The sequence below is a fragment of the Salmo salar genome, chromosome ssa07 (genome assembly GCF_905237065.1).
Source record: "Salmo salar chromosome ssa07, Ssal_v3.1, whole genome shotgun sequence".
NCBI classification, from domain to species: Eukaryota; Metazoa; Chordata; class Actinopteri; order Salmoniformes; family Salmonidae; genus Salmo; species Salmo salar.
This window is the reverse complement of record NC_059448.1, coordinates 44,553,875-44,572,812: the sequence shown is the minus strand read 5'-3', so window position 1 is coordinate 44,572,812 and position 18,938 is coordinate 44,553,875. Positions and strand designations below refer to the sequence as shown.

Here is an 18,938-nt window from a genome sequence, read left to right as displayed (position 1 = left end):
TGAAAAACTGAGTTTAAATGTATTTGGCTAAGGTGTATGTAAACTTCCGACTTCAACTCTATGTATGCTCGTGCAAGTAGAAAAAAACATGTTGACTCACCCAACTTGTAGAGAAACCCATATTCTTCTCTTTCATGTTGATGGAAAGGTAACTATAACTCTGTCATACAGTACACACTTTCATTTTTTGTTGTCTTAGGCTACCTGGCTAAAATGCTTGCTTGCTAGCCTAACTTCCTTTCATGGTCAACGTTAACTAGTTAACATTAGCCTTCTACATCTAGCTACATACATGTAGGCAGTCATTGTAAATAAGAACTGACTTGCCTAGTTAAGTAAAGAAAAATACAGAAAAAATAAACACATTCATCTTCCATCCTCGTCGGCCAGGGGCACAATGTATGAATTTATGGTTGGATTAGAATCGTTTTTATAATTATTGGCCAGTACGGAGAATAAAACTAAAAGGACAAGTCCAAATCCCTATCCCCATCCATAGCCAATTTAGAAAAGGGGCAATTTTAGCTAGCTAGCCACTGGAGGACAACAAGACAACTAGCTGCACAATGAGTTTCGGTCAATGACCTATGCCCTCGATGTGATTGGAGTGAAGCCAAATCCAAACTGCCTTCCCCTTTTTTTGGTGCTACAGGACCATTCACAGTTGAGCTCACTCAGTTTAGCTCAACTCTGATTGGCTATTATTGTTATTTATATCATCAAGGGAGGCCAAATTCTCACTGGCTTCCCTTGCATTCAATGCAGCAACAATGTCATACTCTTTTGGACCTGACAGTATCAGATAGATGACCTACACATACAGAGACAGAGGGGCACTGTTTTGCTCACTCAGATGCTTTCTCTGGCGAGATACATTGAGCCTCTTGCAAACTGAAGAAAAATTATGCAACACAGAGAGATTAAAAAATGTACCAATATAAAATTATTGGGGGAAGCCTGACTTCCCTTGGTTTCCATGAACACACGCCACTGGTAGAGAAAGGAATTCAGCATCTGATTATTTTTTTCCCCCTTCCTGTATGGTCCTTCTTTGCGAAGCATTGAAAAACGCCCCAGGTCTTTGTGGTTGAATCTGCACTTGAAATTCACTGCTCGATTGAGGGACCATACAGATAATTGTATGTGTGGGGTACAGAGACGGGGTAGTCACACAGAAAATCATGTTAACCACTATTATTGAACACGGAATGAGTCCATGCAACTTATTATACGATTTGTTATGCACATTTTTACTCCTGAATTTATTTAGACTTGCCATAACAAAAGGGTTGAATTCCAATTTGACATTATGGGGTAGTGTGTGTGGGCCAGTGACAACATCTCCATTTTAAATTCAGGCTTTAACAACAAAATGTGGAAAAAGTCATGGGGGAAAAGTCAATACTTTCTGAAGGAACTGTATATAAAAATGGTTGTTATTAGGCCTACAAGCACATTGACATTATTTGCAGTTGTCACTATGACAATGAACACACCCTGAAAGCACCGAATGGGCTTGTGTTACCACCGTATTAATATGCAGCACGCAGTAGGATGCATCGATCAGTCGATTGACAGGTGTAGGACTGTAGAACGATAAACTTTCATCTAGTGTGGATGGTCACCAACGTTTTAAACGGTGCCTTTGGAAAGTATTCAGACCCCTTGACTTTTTCCACATTTTGATACGTTACAGCTCTATTGGAAAATTGATTAAATAAAACATTTTCCTCAGCAATCTACACACAAAACCCCATAATGACAAAGCAAAAACAGGTTTAGAAATTTTAGCAAATCTATTACAAATAAAAAACAGAAATACCTTATTGACAAAAGTATTCAGACCCTTTGCTATGAGACTCGAAATTGAGCTCAGGTGCATCCTCTTTCCATTGATCATCCTTGAGATGTTTCTACAACTTGATTGGAGTCCACCTATGGTAAACTCAATTGATTGGACATATTTAGACAGGTGTGTGCCTTTCCAAACTAAGGTCCCACAGTTGACAGTGCATGTCAAAAACAAAGCCATGAGGTTGAGGGAATTGTCCGTAGATCTCCGAGACAGGATTGTGTCAGGGCACAGATCTGAGTAAGGGTACCAAAAAATGTCTGCTGAATTGAAGGTCCACAAGAACACAGTACTCTCCATCATTCTTCAGTGGAAGAAGTTTGGAACCACCAAGACTCTTCCTAGAGATGGCCTCCCGGCCAAACTGAGCAATCAGTAGAGTCACTCTGACAGAGCTCTAGAGTTCCTCTATGGAGATGGGAGAACCTTCCAGAAGACAACCATCTCTGCAGCACTCCACCAAGCAGGCCTTTATGGTAGATTGGCCAGACGGAAGCCACTCTTCAGTAAAAGGCACATGACAGCCTGCTTGGAGTTTGCCAAAAGACACCTAAAGACTCTCAGACCATGAGAAACAAGATTCTCTGGTCTGACGAAACCAAGATTGAACTCTTTGGCCTGAATGCCAAGCGTCACGACAGGAAGAAACATGTCACCATCCCTACGGTGAAGCATGGTGGTGGCAGCATCATGCTGTGGGGATGTTTTTCAGTGGCAGGGACTGGGAGACTAGTTAGGATCGAGGGAAAGATGAACGTAGCAAAGTAGAGAGATCCTTGATGAAAACCTGCTCCAGAGTGCTCAGGACCTCAGACTGGGGCCAAGGTTCACCTTCCAACAGGACAACGACCCTAAGCACACAGCCAAGACAACACAAGAGTGGCTTCGGGACAAGTCTCTGAATGTCAGTGAGTGGCCCAGCCAGAGCTCAGACTTGAACCCGATCAAACATCTCTGGAGAGAACTGAAAATAGCTGTGCAGTGACGCTCCCCATCCAACCTGACAGAGCTTGGGAGGATCTGCAGAGAAGACTAGGAGAAACTCCCCAAATACAGGTGTGCCAAGCTTGGAGCGTCATACCCAAGAAGACTCGAGGCTGTAATCGCTGCCAAAGGTGCTTCAACGAAGTACTGAGTAAAGGGTCTGAATACTTATGTAAATGTGATATTTCAGTTTATGGGGTATTGTGTGTAGATTGATGAGGGGAATAAATGATTTAATCCATTTAGGATTAAGGCTGTAATGTAACAAAATGTGGAAAAATTAAAAAAGGGGTTTGAATACCTTCCGAATGCACTGTAGGTGTAGCCTACATTTATCATTATTGGCTTAGTTGATGGCCCTCAACTTTGACACAACTAACGTTATCATAAAAGAACTAGTAGGCCTAGCTAATTTTTGCGAACTTGAATGAAATAAATATGACATTACACTTATACTCATTTAGGCTTACTTGACTTTTATGCTCTAAATAGACTCCTTAAAAAAATTTACTCTGGCAAGAGTCACCCACAGAGGTTGCCACTGCTGCGCTGCAGTAGGGAAGTAAAGCAGAAGTCAAATGTATCACTTCCGTTGTTTGGCTGTGCCCATAGCAATGTTTGAAAATGAGGTGGATAGTTGCAACACCCTCCTTTGGGAAGCATGCCTATGCACCTTCTTTCAAGTTCTCTCCGAGGACTACCACGGCAAACCTCTCCCTTTTGAAACAAAGGCACTATCCCATCGCTGACACTAGTTACTGGATGAAGTAGTAAAGACATGGAAAGCAATGCGAGGACTTACCACTAGCCCAATGGGAGACCACAACCCCAGACTAAGGATCAAGTTCCCATGATTCAAGCTACTTTAAAGGAGAAGGATATAATTCCTATAAATAGCATTGAGAGAAAGAATTCCTCATTGTCCCATGTGAAAGAGAGAGTGGCTATGGCATTACATGTAAAATAAATGCCCTAGAAACCCTTTTCTATAAGCATTTTATTAAGGAATTATTTATTACACTTTTTTAGGAGTGGGGATACATGTACTGCTTTGATTTTTCATAATAACAATGAGAGAGAGAGAGAGAGAGAGAGAGAGAGAGAGAGACGAGATATCATTAAGGAGTATAAGGACATAAAACAACCATTTGTGACATTCATATGACACTGCAGTCTCCTCCAAAGAATGCCCATCAACTATACTTTAAGGTTAAACTCTGTCTGTGTCATTGACAGGAGCGATGATCAGAGGGGTAGAGTTTTCACCATCATCATTAAGACAGGGGCAGAAAAATGGATAGAGTTTATCAGTGAAGGTACAGCCAGTGAAAGAGTAGATAAGAGACCTGGCCTCCACATTATAAAAGGAGACCTGACCCTCCTCATAATCAACAAACACCCCCACCTTCTGGGGCTTTTCTCTCAGGGAGAGGGGGACACTGGGTTTAGCAAGAGCCTCATATTCTCCATTCCTCAGGCACAGAGTCCAGTACCCATTCTCAGCACTCAGTGTGATATCCCCCTTCCTGTTGATGGACTCTGGCCACTCCTAAATCCCACTTAGTCTTTCCTTTAACCTGTTAGGGCTAGGGGGCAGTATTGACACGGCCGGATAAAAAAACGTACCCGATTTAATCTGGTTACTACTCCTGCCCAGTAACTAGAATATGCATATAATTATTGGCTTTGGATAGAACACACCCTAAAGTTTCTAAAACTGTTTGAATGGTGTCTGTGAGTATAACAGAACTCATATGGCAGGCAAAAACCTGAGAAGATTCCTTACAGGAAGTGCCCTCTCTGACAAGTTCTTGTTCTTCTTGGCTCTGTTTATTGAAAACTGAGGATCTTTGCTGTAACGTGACACTTCCTACGGCTCCCATAGGCTCCCAGAACCCGGGAAAAAGCTGAATGATATCGAGGCAGCCCCTGGCTGAAAAACATTAGCGCGTTTGGATAGTGGCCGGTCAGAGTACTATGAGACTCAGGCTCGTGCACGAGGGGATCCCATGCTTTTATTTTCTCTCTCTTTGAACGTAAACACGCTTTCCCGGTCGGAATATTATCGCTTTTTTACGAGAAAAATGGCATAAAAATTGATTTGAAACAGCGGTTGACATGCTTCGAAGTACGGTAATGGAATATTTAGAATTTTTTTGTCACGAAATGCGTCGTGCGCGTGAACCTAATTTACACTTCGGATAGTGTCTTGAACGCACGAACAAAACACCGCTATTTGGATATAACTATGGATTATTTTGAACCAAACCAACATTTGTTATTGAAGTAGAAGTCCTGGGAGTGCATTCTGACGAAGAACAGCAAAGGTAATAACATTTTTCTTATAGTAAATCTGATTTTGGTGAGTGCTAAACTTGGTGGGTGTCTAAATAGCTAGCCCTGTGATGCCGGGCTATCTACTCAGAATATTGCAAAATGTGCTTTCACCGAAAAGCTATTTTAAAATCGGACATAGCGAGTGCATAGAGGAGTTCTGTATCTATAATTCTTAAAATAATTGTTATGCTTTTTGTGAACGTTTATCGTGAGTAATTTAGTAAATTCACCGGAAGTTTGCGGGGGGTATGCTAGTTCTGAACGTCACATGCTAATGTAAAAAGCTGGTTTTTGATATAAATATGGACTTGATTGAACAAAACATGCATGTATTGTATAACATAATGTCCTAGGTGTGTCATCTGATGAAGATCATCAAAGGTTAGTGCTGCATTTAGCTGTGGTTTGGGTTTATGTGACATTATATGCTAGCTTGAAAAATGGGTGTCTGATTATTTCTGGCTGGGTACTCTGCTGACATAATCTAATGTTTTGCTTTCGTTGTAAAGCCTTTTTGAAATCGGACAGTGTGGTTAGATTAACGAGATCTTTAAAATGGTGTAAAATAGTCATATGTTTGAGAAATTGAAGTAATAGCATTTCTAAGGTATTTGAATAACGCGCCACAGAATTCCACTGGCTGTTACGTAGGTGGGACGAAATCATCCCACTGGCCATAGAGAAGTTAACCATCACCTCATAGTAAAATCTCCTTGAGGACAAGCCCTCCTTTCCCAATACATAGACAACAAGATTGAACCTCTCTGGGTTGTCAGAGAGATCCTGTTTTGTATCTCCATGTTTCACTTGTTTTCCATCCTCAGACATGATGAGGTAAGGATGTGCTGTATCAGGATCCAGAGTCGCATCCACTGCATACTGCTGTATCCTCTTCAGTTTGACTTGGTTGATCAGCTTGTGTCTCTTCAAGGCTGGGACTCTCTGATGAGGCTCCAGGTGAGTCTCACAGTAAGAGGTCTGACACCCCAGACAGGAATTCAGGGCCTTGAGCTTCTTCCCAGTGCAGAAGTCACAGGACACTTCTCCAGGCTTGGCAGGCGACTCATCTTTACCTCCGACTCTCATCTTCTTAAAATTCTCTACAACCTCGCTGAACGTTGTGTTGACACAAAGCTCAGGTTTTCTGTAGAAAATCTCCTTACATAATGGACACTGGCACAGGTCATTGGTATCCCAGTATCCACTGATACAGGCCTTGCAGAAGTTGTGTCCACATGGAATGGTGACCGGCTCAGTGAACACATCCAGACAGAAAGGAGACTGCTGGAGGTGGCCATATCTAGACAGACACCAAAGGTGAAACCATAAAGCATTTCCTGGACTCAGTTGGCTCTCTATATTAAAAATAACCAACTCAATAAAGGATTCAGAGTTGTCAAGCAAGCCAGACATGATTCTAACCAATCTTTTGTATTTAAATATTTGAAAAGGTACCAACCCGTTTTACTACTTAACTGTGAAAAAGACCATGTTTAACAAGTGATCATGCTACGGTATGAAGTTTGTTATGACTTGTCCAGGTAAACTTTTTTTATAACTCACCTGTGTTGATGTTGACCTAGATTAATAAGACGCTCACAGAGATCGAATGCAGCGTAGTTGCGTAGCAAGACTTCGGACAAGGAGTAGGCTTTCTGTGCCTGATACAAGTCTCTTCACTTTACTTTCACATCAGCAAAGGGTGGTTTGCATATTGCTTCACTTAAAAAAGGTACAGAGCTAACATATTCACATGCCGCTGAACACTAAAACAGTGGTTCCCAACCTGTTTTGGTTACTGTACCACCAACCGAATTTTGCTCTGCCCAGAGTACCTCTGAAGTACCACATGAGCATTTTACCAGTTGGCCTATGGTGTCATGAATATTCTCAACTACCCCCTGTGGATAGGCCAAGTACCCCCAGGGGTCCTAGAACCCCTGGTTGGGAACCACTGCTCTAAAACAACTACGGCTCTTCTAGATTATCTCTTCTCAATCTGTTAATACTGCAATAATGTTATAGGCTGTAACACATTCGGCCGTCATTGGGAGTCCCATAGGGTGGCGCACAACTGGCCCAGCATCGTCGGGGTTTGGCCGGGGTAGGCCGTCAAGGGCGGCAGGTAGCCTAGTGGTTAGAGTGTTGGACTAGTAACCGAAAGGTTGCAAGATCGAATCCGCGAGCTGACAAGGTAAAAATCAGTCATTCTGCCCCTGAACAAGGCAGTTAACCCACTGATCCTAGGCCATCATTGAAAATAAGAATTTGTTCTTAACTGACTTGCCTAGTTAAATAAAAGGTAAAAAAATAAATAATTGTAAATAAGAATGTTAACTTGCCTAGTTAAAAAATATATATAATAATAATAAGAATAAGAATAATACATACATACATATCCCCTCCTGCTCATAGTATCTTAGTGTTTAAAGGCTCACTAGTGAAATTGAAGAGAAATGGCAACTAACATATGTCTTCCTTCCTATAAAGACCAGTTGTAGTGAGTAAGCTTTGATAGTCCGGGGTCAATGTTAAGTTCCATGGAATCAAGACTTCCAGGATGGCAGTTAGGCCTTGCTGTGTACAACAAACCACTTTAAAGAAGATAGAGGCGGAGAGCAAATGCACACCTAGAAAATACCACACATTCCAGACAGTCGTAGCATGCCATGGCACACCTATAGTAAAAGCACCAATTCACATTACGAGCCTTTGCTTCCATAAATCGATCCTAATGCCATCAAAGCGGTAAAACACACAAGTCAGACTTCTTCAGGGATAAAACCACAGAGCTCTAGGAATGCTTAGGATACACACATTTCTACATTTACAATTTAGTCATTTAGCAAACGCTCTTATCCAGAGCGATCTACAGGAGCAATTAGGGTTAAGTACCTTGCTCAAGAGCACGTTGACAGATTTTTCACCTAGTCGGGCTTGGGGATTCAAACCAGCGACCTTTCTAGTCACTGGCCCAACGTTCTTAACCGCTAGGCTTCCTGTCGCACCCGATTTTCCTTCAAATGTCACTTAGGAAGGAGCACTCATCTCAAGTTGACATTCCTTATGCGTGTGGTTCATTTATGTTGAAGCGTTATGAAAGCCGAGTGAAAGAGGGTCTCAGAACGCAGCTCGCTTGTGATAGCGTCACAATAATAGCGGTGTCTCGCAAAATAACAGCTTTAAATAGAAAGTAATGTCAGCCAGTGAAATTTCAAGCTCAGATGAAGGTCACAGTTGGAAAAGGAACTTGCAGACTATGGATAGTTCGCAAAGGAACTACCCCTACCACCCCATCGCACACATACACGCACACCACTGACCTGTAAGAGGGCGGCAGCCAGGTAGACGGTCATGAAGATAGGCGTCAGGGTGGTGTGGCCGCTTTTCATCAGGTGGATGGTGTACAAGAAGATCAGGTGACCCGGGAGCACCAATAGGAGCAGCACCTGGGCCGAACGGTGATTGGCTCCTGAGAGAGAGGAGACGAGAGGAGTTGGAACTGTGCAACTGAGTCTAACAATAGAACAGATGCTAAGACGGTTCCTAACCTGTGTATCTGTCAGCCTAAACACTGACTGGAGATAATTATGGGGTAGTGACTTAACATAGTACCTTCTGCAGCACCTACTGTACAATTTGTGTCTTAAAATCACAGCGAGAGGGACGAGAAATCTCTCTATGCTAAGCAATCTGTCCTTTAGGATGCCCTGGTTAAAACAGATCGCATTTCCACAGTTTAAGTGAGTATTGGTTAGGTGCTTTACCTGTGCCACAGAAGGTGCGGCAGGGGTAGTAGCAGCCTTTGGCTTCCTCTGGTACCTCCCCAGGAGCACTGTGGAAATGCAGGTGAGTGGAGATACGACTAGACTGGATGGCTACCAGGTTCCCCCCAATACCTGGAGAACAGACAGAACAGGCTGGCTTAGGGCTGGCGCTGACTGGAGGCAGCCGAGTATAGAACAGAAGCGAGGGTTAGAGAGAAATGCGAGGACCCAGATTTGTATCCTTCCCTAAACAGTTGATGCCTTCCAGTCAGATCTGAGGTAACCCAACCTCTCCCTCCAAAAGAGCAGGGATGTACTGTAGTCTCTGTCATATTACTTTCATATATCAAGTCCTTCCAGATCCATTAGGACAGAGGGAAGGGTGTGAGTTTTGGTTTGGAATGCAGCCTTCTCAACCAGAAGGAGCATGAGACAGCAGTGATGCATAGCCACAGTCAGACATAATTAATACATATTACGGTGTGGGAAAACTGCATTACGGAGAGAGAGAGAGAGAGAGAGAGGAGGGGAAAACGAGAGAGGTGGGGATAGACAAAGACAGGGAAAGTAAGGGGAAAGAGAAAAGGAGAAAGGGGGGAGAAAGAGGAAGAAAAAAAAAGACTGACAGCGTGCCCCATCTAGTACTGCTCAGCTTCCTCATATAGATTGTAATTTGTATCAAGCAGAGGAACATTGTTCATGAGAACAGCCGGACAAGGCAATTTAGATCCACACACGCACGCACGCACGCACGCACGCACGCACGCACGCACGCACACAGGTGACTCAGAGTAGTCTAGCCACGCAGCACGGCTCATGTAGAAACACTCACAGCTTCCAGGTGGGCAGACCAGACAACCACTCCAACCCAAAATAGTGTATGAGAGACAACACTGACAGAAAGTAGAGGAGAGAGGATGTGGTCAGTGAGACAGAAAGGGACTAAACGCATTTGGGCATTCCAAAGAGTACCCAAAGAGGCACAGTACCAAAAGGGTTGTGTTTTGGAGAAGGGTATATTTTGTGGTAGCTGGGCTCATCTCCCTTCCTGTGCTTGTTATCCTGATCAGGCAGGCCTAAATGAGAACAGACACCTTTGCTGCCCGGAGATTATGGCCACTTAATCCAATCTTTGCTGCCTCTCCACTGACATTTAACTACTCCATGGTGCGGCTAAATAGAATTCCCTCCCCCCCATTATTCCTTTCCCACTTCCTTTCCTCCCTCACACTCCTCCCTGCCTAATCACCCCCCCCCCCACCCCTTCTCATTCCACAACATCCCTCACTTTCATTGCACTGCTCATCCATCTCCAGTCCACCACTCAATCCCTCTTCTCCTTCAGAGGTCTGGGGAGTATGGTGGTTCCACCTCAGCAGGGGGGCTAGCTGCTGTAATATGGGTCACTGGGTCTGACAGAGGGAGATGGGGGTGGGGTGAGGGTAGACCACAGGGGGGTCCCGTCTCCCACCCCATCGGAGTAGCTCTGGGACAACAAACTGTCTGCATGCCTCTCTTCGTCTCATCTCCCTATTTTAATTTCTCCCATTCCAGTCTCCTTTCTCTCTCCCATCCTTCCATTCTCCCAATTCCTCTCCTTTACCAGCTTCACTCATCTCCTCTTATATTCCGTCTAGTTTTGAAGAGAGGAACTGTTCATGTTCAGAGTGAAAGGCTCAGTCTAATCATCTCCTCCCTATACGATAGTAACCACCTCTATGTGGTGTAAATCACAGATAGTTACAGGGTTGGTGAGGAAACCTCCCTTTTCCAGCCCCAGAGTCATTTGTCTGTGTGGTCCACACACACACACACTTCCTGACTTGTAGACATCTCAGCAGTAACATAGATTAGAGGCACACAGTCTCCTTCCATCGAGTTAAATGTCTCTCATTAACAATGTTTAATTAAAAGCTGATCTCTGGTTGTCAAAATGCCAGCAACAGCCTTGGCAACGGTCCCCCGGAAAGGATGGGAGGAGGTTGACAGTAGCAGTGATACAGAGACAGACGTTTGTGTTTAGTCCATTACTCATTATTTTTCTAACTACGAAGTTTGAATGTAAATTTATTCAAATTGGTGCACATTGTCAGTCACATTGTAAACCCACACAGTGTGTCAGTCACATTGTAAACCCATACAGTGTGTCAGTCACATTGTAAACCCACACAGTGTGTCAGTCACATTGGAGACCAGTACGGAAGAAAATGTATGAAATGTATGCATTCACTACTCTAAGTCGCTCTGGATAAGAGCGTCTGCTAAATGACTAAAATGTAAATCCACACAGAGTGTCTAATCAGTCAGTGATATTGCGTCTCACCGTTAATGACAGGGGTGTACACCACGATGCCAGCCAGGTTCGGGTCAGACACTGTTTTGTCCAAGATGAGTCCTCCGATACTGCAGAGCACAGAATATTCACACACTAAAAATGTGGTATTATTCTCATCATGTGAATGTACAATAGTCTGTTGCTATTTCTCTATGACAGTGAGTGAGTGCATCCACACACACCTGCTGATGACCATGGCAGTGATGACAGGCTCCCAGCCGGAGTAGAGCAGGGTGCGGCTGGCCGGGTGTTTGGAGGAGATCACCATCCACACTGGAGTCAGAGACAGGAAGAAGGCACACACCAGGGACGACACATACGGGTGAGAGTCTACACACAGAGAGAAACAGAGAGCGAGAGAACGACAAATCAAATTGTATTTATCACATGTGCTGAATACAACTGGTTCAGACTTTACAGTGAAAAGCTTGCTTAAGAACATTTCCCAATGACGCAGAATGTTAAACTAACACAAAAGGAATAAAATACCTGGGACAAGATCAAAATTGGGGAGTAAAAGGGGGTACATTTAAAAAAAATAATAATAATACAAGCATATATACAGGGAATAGCAGTACCAAATCAATGTGCAGAGGTAGATATGTACATTAAAGGAGACAGAGAGAGAGAGAGAGAGAGAGAGAGAGAGAGAAAAAGGGAGAATTCAAAACAGATGTAATCCCCAAAGAGTGAACCTTCTGGCGAGAGTTACAACAACAAAACAACAAACACCAGTTATCAGCTTCAGCTGCATGAGGATTGACAGAGCAGGGGGGAAGATACTGTCCCTCCTCTCCCCAGGAAAGACAGCGTGACACAGAGCAGGGAGCAAGAAAACACCAGAGATTCATAACAAACCAAAGTGCTGTATTTGTGACTCAGTACAGTAGCTACAGAACAGGACATATCTAACTCATCACTCACTATCAAGACCCTATCCTTGTAGGGATCTAGTTTATACAGAAATTTGCATGCGCACACACACTTCCTCTTTGGCCAAACTCTAATGATTATTACAGAACTAAATCAGAGTCATGTTGGAGAATAGAGAAGGGGAAACACCTGCTTAGTGCCTAGTAGTGAGATATGTAACTCCATCATCCCCCTCTCCTTACCAGATGTTCGTCTCACCATGATCCCATTCCACACACTTAATGGCCCTCATCATCAACCCCCTGAAGACATAGATATAAAACCCAGAGAAGGGAGTTCTATGTAGTCACAGTGGGTAGAATAGTCCCAGTCATGATGACACAGGTATACCCACCAGTCCCTGGGTTTAGGATTGACTCTGGGTGTCACTGTGGTTCACCATTCCCGTGCCACGTTTCAGCTTTAGGTCTTAAAATAAATGTTTGCAGTAGTCAACCGTGGCACGTGGCCTTGGGTATATATACAGTCTCCTGGATATCTCTGTAAACCATCAGGCTAAAATGACTAACTTTAGCTGTGAGTAAACTGCCAATTAGTCCAATTAGGCAGAACACCGCGGACGGGACGGACACGGCTGGCCCTTACAACAGAGACACTGTCCTCTGTGGCAACATCCCAAATGGCACCCTATTCTCTATGTAGTGCACTACTTTTGATCAGGGCCCATAGGAAATAGAGTGCCGTTTGGAACACAGCCTGTCCTACACCACCAGGCAAGGCCAGACAGATTTACTGAGCTGGTATGAAAATATGAACAACTCTTCTATTAAATTATCTCAGAGGTTTTACTGTAGCCTTTCATAGATTTTGAGTCTCTGGTCTGGTGATGAATGCTTGTTTCATAGGGCTCTGACACGTAAAGGTTAGTAAAATACACTTTCCAAAGGAAATGCTTGCTGGTCCACTCTGTGTTGAGTAATGTAACACGAGGAAGCGTATGTGAGGCTGGGCATGGCACATATTAAATATGGACTATGGAGTGTGAGAAGGAGAGGGAGAAAAGAGAGAGAGAAAGATATGGTCTGTTCTGATGAATTACCAGTAAAGACAAAAAATAACAGCGTAAGAGTGCCATCTAGTGGTTGAAAGATGCAGTCTGATTCCAAATGGACCATTTCTTTACACTGTTGGCCAGATTTACTGAGCATTTTCACCTTTTTTCAAGAGGAAATGAAACACAAACAGAGGAAGGATGAAGTGAAGGATTGTGAACTCAATATAAAAGGGTAAAAAAAATTGACTGGTTTTGTGTCTTATTTCCATCTGGAAGTATCCAGTCCAAACCCTCCTCCTCTCACCCAGGCAGTTGTAGAGTCCCTGGCTGATCCAGGCCAGGATGGCCAGGGTGATGAGATCACCGAAGCTGGCGGCGATGGGCGTAGCCACGTTGTCGGGGTTGATGCCCGTCTTCTTGGAGCCCACAATCACCCCCACCATGATGAAGCCTGGGGTTCAGACAGTACAGAGGTCAGGGCGACATGCCTGCACATACCTCAACCTTCCATGTGTGTGTTTGCTACTAATATATAGCATGAGACCCATCAGCAGTAGGTGATAATATGTGGGGCTTTGACTGACTGTCTGACTGTGCCTATTCCATATCAGAGTACATATGTGTGTCCTTATCTATCTGTGTGTGTGTGTGTGTGTGTGTGTGTGTGTGTCTGTACCCTGCAGCATAGAGGCTATGAAGGCAGTGGCGACGCTGGCAGAGCAGAGCAGCACGGCATGACTCATCTGGAACTTTCCCTCTGGGATCCAACCCAGAACCACTGCCGCCACTGCTGCCAGGAAGCCTACTACTGTAGCCTGTACCTACAAAGGGAGGGGGGGGCAGAGAGAGAGAGGATGACAAAGGGAGAAGGAATATAAGGAATGAGAGAAAGGGAGAGGTGTGGGGGCAGTGTTTACAGGAATAACATAAACCTGTTTTTCTAACAATGTTTTCCTATTATATGATACACTATCAACATTGAAGACACTTCCTCAAGGGGCCATTAAACACTGAGCTTGAACACTATCAGTCACTCAGTCAATAATTACCAGAAGTACTAACCAGAAGTACACATACTACGCAGATAGGGAGATAAGGGCACAAATCCAACACTGCTCGCCAATGTTCCCTCTAAAATGAACACGGGCGCGCAGCTCCCCCGGCACGAATATTAGCTTACAGAGAGAAGCATGAGATTACTCTAGAAAGTTGAGTGAAATTCAGTGTTCACCAAGGCATTCCTAGTTGATCGCCAAAGATTTATGTAAAAAAACAACAACGATAAAGCCTTGTGTTCCTAATTTTATAAATGTTTCGTCTCGGGGCTGTTTGGCAGTAGGTGCACCTGATTCAGCTGCCTTGCGCGCCGGGTAGGTGAACTGTTGCCATTTTGAACCAATTCATCTGTCTGGCGGGCGCAGAGAGCAAATCAAGTGCACTATATGCCTACTGCTGGCCAATCGGATTGCTCAGATTACCGCGTCTGCAGTAACGTAGCAGGCATAAAAGAAAGCTACAGCAAAATTGATACTGTGATATTTCAAAACCATGACTAGAGAGACTCAACGAATACAGCAAAGAGCTGCTGTTTTTATGAGTGAGTTCATGTCTAAGTTCTTACTCAGCACTGTCAACACTTTGTATTCAACACTTTTATAAGCCATAAAATGCACGTTCTTCCTATTGCTACTCAGCGCTACAACAATCGTTGTAGCAGTAATGAATGAGTTGGAAAGTGTATGTATAGGTTTGCATTGTTATTATTAGCGGCTTGGGTCTTTTTTAATATCCAGGAATATTTCACTTTCTCTGTTCATAGGAGTAACAACATGAATGTGTGCATGTGGCAGAAATAATGCGGTGCGACTCGAGTTTTGCTATGAGCTGGAAGACGTTCCCCTTTTTGGTCAGGATCAGTGGAGGAAAGGGAAAGCGGAGGGATGTTTGGCCCGAACAAGAATGCATTAGCAGGGCAATTCAAGTAAAGCCAATATGCAGTGATAATGTATTGGGCCTATAGCTTACTGCACAAAGCTCATTGCTACAATACTGTTTTTAATTGGTTCATGTTGCATAGGCTTACTTAAAAATCTGAGCGGTAGATCTCGGCTTGCATTTTGACTTTTTTTGTCTTAAAAGGGCAGTGTTGCATTTTGAGACAGGCTTCAATAAGCTAAGTAGCCAATTGGCAGAGGGTAGCATCATTTGTCTGATTCTCTGTAATAAATGGTATGGGAATAATAATACATTTTTATTTTTTTGATGCAAGAAACCACTTTACAACAACATTTTCAGTCACCTCCCTTTCAGACAGACAAGTGGATAAACAGTTTAATGTCAAGCCTTGCATGTTTTTTCAAAAGTATCATGGAATGTAGGCCTACATTGAACACCACACATTGCCTGCTACTGTAGGCTGAATGATAGAACAGCTATTTCCATTATAAATTGTTATGGGATGCATTTTCTCCATTGTTGTCTATGGTAAGCCACTCTAAAGCGCGTACAGCCTCAGGTGTTTACAGTAAACACGCGCTGGAAGTTGCACAACAATGTTCAAGTTCACGCTGAAATTTGCTCGGTGACAAAAAAAACTAATTCAGGGAACATTGCTGCTCGCTATGAAGCTGACAGTGTGTGTGTGTTTACCTGTTTTAGCGCCAGGTTTCCTATGATCAGATTCCACTTCTCTATGGGAGAGTCCATCTTCCCCACATTCACCTGCACAGTGAGACCACAACCAGCAACTCATTCAATATTCACTTTAATCTCCTACTCAAATAGCCTGCCCCAAAAAACAGATTAATAAATACTTTGAACAGTTTGCAGGAACCGCTAATCAGATTACAAACTAATATGATTAAACTAAACTAAACACAATGTTCAATTGAGTGCATTGTTTCAGATGGGAAGGTTTGTGACTGTTCTTGTTTTCTTAGCAAAAGTATGCAGAGCTTAGCAGTTTTGAGTTTAGTGAACAGGGAGTGAGCTGAGGGAACAAGTGAAACACAACACTGAGTTTCTCTGTGTGAGGCCGAACAGAATGATGTGAATGTGTATCTGTGAGAAAAGAGGCAGGGGAGGAACGGGCCAAACTGAACAAAGAGACAATTCTGTCCCATCACCTCATCAACTTCTCCGACCCCACATCATTTCAATAGGGGGAGAAAGGGAGGGAGGAAAAAAAAAAGTGAGGAAGCAAGATGGGAGAACCAGAGTGTAATGGTGTGTGAGAGAGTGTAGAGATGAGAGAGAGAAATAGAAAGAGGGAGAAAGTGAGATGTGTTAGAGATTAAATATGGTGAAGTGAGGTTGTTTTCTTTGCAATTATATGACAAGTTTTACACTAGGCATAGAGTGAACCAAAGGCCAGAATCTAAAAAACTATTGCTGGACAGAACAGTCTACCAATCTACTATTGCCTTCATGACAATAGTTATTTTCTATAAATCCCTCTAAACCCTCTCCCCTCCCTCTCTCTCAGTCTTTTGCCCTCTTCCTTCAAATCTCTCTCGCTCTGAGCTTGTTTGCGCTCTAAGATCGAGGTGGAGTGTCAAATTTGCCATCAAACTGCCTGTTCACTGTTGTCTGCAGCCCATCCCTTTAATGGAAACACCACCTCCCTTCTTTCTGCAGGGAAAGGAGGTAGGGTCTGGGAAACCATGACATGGGGAACTAGACAGATCAATACCTAAGCAGATTTCTCTCATAAATCACTTTTCACAATCCCTTAGACTTAGATCCTGGGGTGAGAGGCTACTCTACAGCAGTGGACATGACTCCACAGACTAATAGCTTAACTTATAACCATATCTTAACATGGTAAAGAAGCATGGAAGTTTCAAAGGGGCACAAGGGAAAATAGATTATATAAGATAGTAAAGATTAGCATTTACCTTAGCCTACTAAGGAAGTTGTGTCTATGTAAGGTACACCCTGTTCCCTACCATCTCATTTCACCTGATATATGGCCTACCAGACATGGCCTATGGAGGATCACAACAAAAGCCTATAAAGACAAGCCCAGGCATGACAACAGCAAGCATGATACATCACTTTAGTCTGCAGGGCCTCAGGTAAAACTAGACATTACCACTATGTATAACCAACGTCATCCACATAACCATAACTACATGTTACACATCTACTATGTCTGATGGCCTTTAATCCTCAAACTAATGACGTCATAACTCCTAAACCAGGAAGCCATCTTGATATACATCTCAAACAGGTTTTGTAAGAGAAGCGGAGGCTCTCAAACAGCTGTGGTGCAGTAGAGCAAGCGGAAGAGCATGTGTGAGTGTGTTGCATCCAGAATGTGCAAATACTTATTCATGGTGTCTGTGTGCAGAAGTGTGTTTGACAGTATTTAAAAGACAGCATGTGTGTGTGTCTTACCGCGGTGGATAGTCTGGATGCAAGGGTCATCTCCAGGTTGCCCTTCAGACCCAGCAGAGCCGGAACCAGGATGAAAATCTCTGTAATGTACTTAAAGGCATCCCAGTGCTGGGGGGGGGGAGAGAAAAAGAAGAGACAGAAATAGTAGACATGTCATTGTTGTTAATAGTTTATTGTTGGCTACCGGCTAGTATAGAGCAGATGGGAGCTTCATTTGTTCATTGTCAGCTTGTCTGAATTAGAAAGTTGTCCCCATTCAAATATTCACATTCTACATTCAAATTCAAATGTTCTATCAAGAAGTAGATAAGACAAACTGACGTAGCTTCCAGTCGTAGGTTCCTTCCTAGTAGCCCATCCCTAATAGTATTTGCTGAGTGGCTATGAGAATCCCTTTAACAATTGAATATCAATAGACAGATATCCATTTATCACCTCCCTTGAAAGCTCTTAGAGCCATTTACTCTGGACTACACAGGAAATGGAGTCAAAAGTAAACAGTACAAACTAACTGAATTAAACTGTGCCAAATCCATCTCCTCTACCTAATTGAACTTCACATGCACTAGTCCACACCCCAGTCTCAACAGGACCTATGCTCTACCATCCCCCATCCCAGTCTCACCTGTACTATGTCCAGCACCATCCCTGCTGACACCGTGCCGAACCCAGCCAGCAGGAAAGGCACCACAATCTGCAGCGCCATGGCCAGGGGCGACTCCTTGGGCATGTTCCGTGTGGGGGGCCTCTGACTCTCCTCTTCCTCCTTCTCCTCTGCATTGCCCTCCTCCCCTGAGAGCGTCCCCTCAGGGAGAATGGGCTCAGTCTCAGAGTACCGCACATCCCCACTGTCTGACAGGCTAACGGACGTCCTTGCTACCCGGTCCGAGTGCCGGCGCACCTCCAGGTGAGGGGGGTCAGGCCGGTAGCCGTTCCCATCAGGTTTGGGCCCCAGGTCAGCCATGGCCAGACCACGCTCCTCCTGGAGCTTGGTGTATCCCGTAGGGACCATGGTTTGGAACAGAGAGGGGATCCACCCGGTAGGCACTGGCTTCAGAGAGAGACTGCTCCAGCCACCGGCGGCTCCGCTCATACGCACCGCAAGGCTAGGGCCTAGAGAATCGCCCAGTGTGTGGATGTTCATGCTAAGCACTGCTGCTGATGGATCCACAATGTCTCATCTCCATTCATCCAGGCTGGGGCACTGTGAAAGAGGGCAGGCTGGGCTGGTTAAATAGGAAGAGGGGCATCCATGTCCACTACGATCAGCCCTGTGGAGACCAGCCAAGGAGAAAGACTTGAAACACTGTTCTCTCCAGCTCATGCAAGCAACACAAA

General features: G+C 44.0%; 1 protein-coding gene across 1 annotated transcript in view; it reads right to left on the bottom strand.

Annotated features, from left to right (window-relative positions):
* The window catches only part of LOC106609341 (solute carrier family 41 member 2-like), a 32,702-nt gene that overhangs the window by 12,734 nt on the left and 1,030 nt on the right, over positions 1-18,938 (bottom strand). The window contains 9 exon segments of the mRNA XM_014208073.2: positions 8,497-8,645; positions 8,941-9,072; positions 11,264-11,343; positions 11,458-11,605; positions 13,507-13,653; positions 13,879-14,023; positions 15,852-15,923; positions 17,601-17,708; positions 18,226-18,871. Coding sequence (XP_014063548.2) covers positions 8,497-8,645; positions 8,941-9,072; positions 11,264-11,343; positions 11,458-11,605; positions 13,507-13,653; positions 13,879-14,023; positions 15,852-15,923; positions 17,601-17,708; positions 18,226-18,744 — 1,500 coding nt within the window. The 5' untranslated portion in view covers positions 18,745-18,871.